General features: G+C 49.5%; 1 protein-coding gene across 2 annotated transcripts in view; it reads right to left on the reverse strand.

Annotated features, from left to right (window-relative positions):
* LOC107138725 (aspartyl aminopeptidase) overlaps positions 1–2,891 on the reverse strand; it is an 11,961-nt gene extending 9,070 nt beyond the window's left edge. For both annotated transcript variants that reach the window (XM_048808591.1, XM_015481433.2), the window contains exons 1-8: positions 2,798–2,891; positions 2,114–2,207; positions 1,942–2,030; positions 1,718–1,831; positions 1,343–1,468; positions 1,002–1,132; positions 648–723; positions 423–530 (exon numbers count right to left, since the gene is read on the reverse strand). In XM_048808591.1, coding sequence (XP_048664548.1) covers positions 423–530; positions 648–723; positions 1,002–1,132; positions 1,343–1,468; positions 1,718–1,831; positions 1,942–2,030; positions 2,114–2,201 — 732 coding nt within the window. In that variant the 5' untranslated portion in view covers positions 2,202–2,207; positions 2,798–2,891. The remainder of the gene's footprint in view (positions 1–422; positions 531–647; positions 724–1,001; positions 1,133–1,342; positions 1,469–1,717; positions 1,832–1,941; positions 2,031–2,113; positions 2,208–2,797) is intronic.
* Positions 2,892–5,399: the final 2,508 nt, after the last annotated feature.

Consider the following 5,399-nt stretch of genomic DNA (forward strand, 5'->3'; position numbering starts at 1 on the left):
GGGGGGGAGTCCAAGCAAGTAAAAAACAGAAAACCAGTTGACAAACAAAAGCAATCTCCTATTGTCAGCAACCGGGAGGCAGAGAACAGGTGGCCACCTCTAAGCCTCTTGCCCCTAGAGGTTCAGAGTCAGTGTGGGTCAAAGAAGACAGGGATCACCTGCAGCAGAGATCCCCAGAAATCTATGAAAAAGTCTGATTCCCAGATTCCCCAACCCACAGACAGTCCTAGTAGGCAGGTCTCTGGTCAGGGGACCTTGCGTATTTGAGAACCACTGAAAGCAGTGGGGTAGTGTCTATTGAGAAAACAGAAATGAGAGTAATTGAGGGACTGGTGGAGGGATGAATGCTTCAGGGGACCTACTAGGGATGGCTGGAATCCTGGAGGTCCCCCCACCCACAGGTTCCTGCAGCTGTTCCTTACCCCAGGCTGGGTGTCAGCCAGGCAGAGCTCCATCTCCAAGATGTCCTCACAGCTCAGCCCTAGATGGGCACAGAGCAGGGACATGAGGACCGAGTGGTGCCGTTCATCCTGCAGAACAGAAGATATTGGGAGAAGGGTCTGCTCCTCCTCTTCTTTGCCCCTTCTCAGAGGACCGGTTGGTACTCCCTCTGCACACCTTCCCCAGGAGCAGGGGAGCCTTCTTACCGTAGCATTGGCAGACCCTGACTCAGGAGTTCCTTTCTCCAGCTCCTCTTGTACTACAGTGGCAAGAATGGGAACTCTGTGGGGAGAGGCATGAGAGGGTACCATGAAGAGGGCTAGAGAGCATGGCAGGGTGGAGTATCCATAAACGTGGGCATCTCCCGATGGGGAAGTGCCCTTGCCCTTTGATTTTCAGCCCACTCCCCAAATGGCAGAGCTTGAACACTAGCTGGGGTCCAACAGTGGAACTTGACTATGGCCATTAAGCATAGGTCTCCCAGGTCCCTCTAGGGCCTTCTGTCACCTGGTGCCATACCCATCCCTCCCTGCCACAACAGTCTCCTGCTCCAGTCTCACAGGTGTGTCTCTGTGTTGGGCCCAAAGTTCTCATTGATGTTGCGCTGTAGATGAATGGCCAGATGTGGGATGCGAAGAATGGGCCGGTCCACATGCACCAGCCGCTGCTCCAGATGACCTGAGGTGGGGCACTGTGGCCCACAGACCAGGTCAACCCAGGGTGCCAACCAACTTTGGCGGGTCAAAACTCTCATTCACCCAGACTAACCACAATGGTCTTTCAGGTTGCCCCTACCCCTCTATCCCAGGGGCCTCTCCTCTAGTACTCTAAAGGAACATGATATTCAATCTTCAGGGAGTTGAAACCCAGATCCTCCCCAGTCCCCAACCCTGGTCCCCACCTTGAAAATGACACGTCCAGCCAAGGTCAGGTCGCGGTCAAACCAGGTGCTCCAGATCCCACCACCATAGGTCTCTACACCAACCTGCTGGAAGCCCCCCTGGCTACGGCGAGACCGGCGTTTCACCTGACCATGAAGACCGGTAGGAAGTCAGAAAAGGCTGAATGACAAGATTTGGACATGAGACAATACAGAGGAAATACAGAGGAAATATCAGCATCAGATGAAGTCCAAAGCGAGGAGGAAGGGCAAGACAGTTCTACCTACTCCTCTGCTCCAAGGGCTAAAGCCCCCCAATTTGTGCCTCCTGGCTTTCTTTTGTCCCCACAAGGCCCCTAACACCTCCCCTCACTCCAGTCATCCTTAGCTCCTTACCCGGAGGCAGGGACTGTCCGTGTGGGCCCCAATGAGGCTGAAGCCATTGCCAGGAATATACTGGCCGCCCACGGCAAAAGCAATGATTGTAGAGGAATTCCTGGTCAGGAAGTACTGGAGAAGGCGGATAAAAGACAGGGGAGTGAGTTGCTTGGCCAGCTGGCACACAGGACTTGAGAACCAGCTAGGGATCTACCCATCTGTTCCCATCCCATCCCTACTACCTTGCTTTCGGGCTTGATATCCCAGCTCTCTGTCTCCTTGAGTTCACGGAAGCCAGCCTGAAGGAGGCGACTGCGGCACTCAGCCACAGCTGTAAGAAAAGGACCCTCTCACAGCTATGGAAATTGGTGAGGGGCACACCCATCCTTATTCTCCCTTGCCTTGGTCAGTTACCATGGAAAGGAGAAGGACTCCGGTTCACGAACTTGAGGAGCTCCCGGGCCGCGGCCTGCACCGCCTCCTTTCGGGCCCTGCCACTCATGGCCACCTAGGGGAGGGGGGCGCTCAGGGTCCTACCAGGTCTGGGACTCCTACCTCTTGTAAGGGCTCCGGCGACTCACCGCGCCATGCCCACCCCCATCAGCTACTGCTCCACGGCTCAGATCTCTGCTTTCGCCCCTTTCCCCACTGACAGACCCAGATCCCGGGTTAAGCCTCTCTGGGCTGAAAGCACCATTCTCCCGCCAAAGGACCACAAAACAGCAGCTACTCCGCGTGGCCAGCCCTCTGGTTAGAGCTTTAGCCCGGCCCCCTAAGTCCCACCCCACATCCCGAGCCAAGAAATCCAGATCGGTAGCGGAACTCCCGAGCTCCCAGGAGACCTCCTAAATCTGAACCCGTCTGCACCGAGCGCATGACCCCATCCCAGAACGAAGAAATACTTCACCTCCCCGCACAACTAATTAGTCACAGGACACCCCTTCCAACTCCAGTAAGGCCCGATCACCCGCAGCAGGGTTTCGGTTTCGCTTTGGGTCAGTCCTGCCCCCATTTCAGCGTCCCGCAAGCCTTAGGCCCGAGTGGGCATCGGGCTGGGTCTGGAATCGAAATTTAAGCCGACGGGCGGCAGCCACCTACCTGCACAGCCTCACCGTCACGTTCGTTCACCTGGCCCACACCACTGGCCCACACCACTGGCCACCCCGACCCTACCCACCCCCGCTCCCGCNCCGCGCCCGGGTTCCGCCCCTGCCTCGTCGCTCGCCCCGCCTCCAGTCGGACCGCACCCTCGACCCGCCCACCGCTCCGCGGAGGGCCCAGGCTAGGGCCGAGGCTAGGGCCCTCTGGCGTCCCGGAGGTGTTAAGACAGCCGCTAACCTGCCGTCTCTCCTCACCACCTTGGGCAGAGAGTAAGTGGGGTACTCGCCCCAGCCAGCTCACCGTGTCGGATGGGTACAGTACAAAGTACTCTCTCTTGTCTCGGCCACCCTTGTGATAACAAAAGCAGCAGGGCTAATGTACACACTCACGATGAACTTTAGCTTTATGATAAAGCTTACCGTGTTATCTGGATTAGTCTTCACAGCTGCCCTATCAACGTAGGACTTTCCCTGTTCCCATTTTAAACATCAACTAACAAAATATAGAGAGGAGTAAACCTGTCTGAAGTAGCAAATGCAGAGGAGGAGTTTGGACTCCACCGGTTTGATTTCAGAGGCCTGAAACAACTGCTAGAGCTTTTCAGGTTTTTTTCTAGACCTTTTCTATACACTTTAGTAAATGTTATAAGAGAGGTCCTGGAAGGGCACAGACATTAGTGACTTGCCCAAGATCACCAGGCTATTTGGGCAGACCTGGGGTTTTAATTCTGATATCCGTGTTCTTTGCACTTCTGAAAATGATACAAAACCAAACCAAAAAAAAAAAAAAAAAGAAAAAAACTCCCTATGTTCTTGGGGGCAATTTCAGTATTTCCACAAAACTCTCTATATTCTTGGAGGCAATTCCAATATTTCCAAGTCAAAAGTAGTGTGTAGCAATTTAGAAACCTGCCTGGCTATTGGATTCAGATCAGGACTTTGGCGGACCCAAGGTTTAAAATAGGACCTAGCTATCAACACTGGGGGATCTCAGGTCCATGGTGTAATCTGGCATTTACATGCTTAAGGTGGGAGTGAAGGAGGGAGCAGAGAGGTTGGAAAGGTCCTTCCACCCTCCCTTCAAATGAGTAAATATTAAAGGAAGGCTTTCAAGACACACACACCAGGTGATGGGTTAAATTTATATGATTCCCTCCAGATACAGTGGCTGCATGTGTATAATCCCCATGACTTGGGAGTCTGAGGCAGGAGGATGAAAAATGTGAGGCCAGCTTGAACAAATTAGCAGAAACCCTGTCTCAAAACAAACATTTTAAAAAGTGGAAGAGTGCTTTCTTAGAACACATGAAGTCCTGAGTTCATTCTGCAATTCTGAAGAAAGAAAAAAAATCTTGGGATTCCCTAACCACTCATTGAAATACCATTCTGTATAATGTTCTGTACTAAGTGGGTCATATGAAAACATTATTTTTGAGACATGGTTTCAATATGTTGCCCAGGTTGGGCTCAAAATCACAATCCTCCTGCCTCAGCCTCCCAAGTGCTTAGAATTACAGGTCTGTACCATCACACATGATAAAGGTGGGTAAAAAGAACATTCTTGACTTCTGAGAAGCTGGAGGCTGACTCCTAGAGAAGGGCCACATTCAAGGAAGACAATGAGTAGAGCCATACAGGACTAGTGTCTTCAGTCAGTCCTTGGGAAAAAAAAGATTAACCTGTACTAAACATGTACAGCCTTTTTTCCATGTCATTACTTCTTAAACAATATGATTTAGCAACTATTTACATAGCATTTGTGTTTTATTAAGTAATGGAGAGATGATTTAAAGTATACAGGAGACTGGGCATAGTATATATGCAAATACTACACCATTTTATGTGAGGGACTGAGCATCCTTGGATTTGGGTTTCCACTGGGGGTCCTGGATCCAAAACCTCACAGATAACAAGGGATGAGTGGATAAAGGAAGGAGACCTAAAAAAGAATCTTTAATGTTCTGATCACAAAAGAGTACATGCTCATGTGAGAAAGTCATACATCACCAAAGTGCATAACTTAGAAAGTAAAAGTAAACATTTGATAAATTGAACCTCTATTCTTGATTTTTAAAACATCCTCTAAGAAACCAGAAAGAAGGCAGGTGCAGGGGCAAAGGTCTGTAATCCCAGCAATTTAGGAAGCTGAGGCAGGAATATTGCAAGTTTAAAGACAACGTCAGCAACTTAGCAAGGCCCTGAGTAAGTCAGCAAGACTGGTTCTCAAAATAAAAAAAATAATAAGGGCACCTCTGGGTTCAATACCTGGTACAAAAAGAAAAAATGAAAGAAAGAAACTAGAAAGAGAAGCAACAAAAGACTTCTGCTAGAAATCTACAGCAAAAAGCAAGGAAATAACAGAAGTGCCCTTATTGAAATTCAAATTAAGACACTGATGAGCTATAACTGCTGCACATTATAAACTGTCAAGCTATTAGAACTGGGAGAAGCAATGGCCAGATTAAAAAATAAATAAATAAATATTTGCTTTCTTGTACAACAAAGAAGTAAAAATATAAAAAGAAAAAAGGTCCTATTTGCAAGAGCAATAAATACTATTATATTCCTATGCATGATCATATGAGAGACCCAATGTCACT

This window comes from Marmota marmota, unplaced genomic scaffold (assembly GCF_001458135.2).
Source record: "Marmota marmota marmota unplaced genomic scaffold, marMar, whole genome shotgun sequence".
Taxonomy (NCBI): Eukaryota; Metazoa; Chordata; class Mammalia; order Rodentia; family Sciuridae; genus Marmota; species Marmota marmota.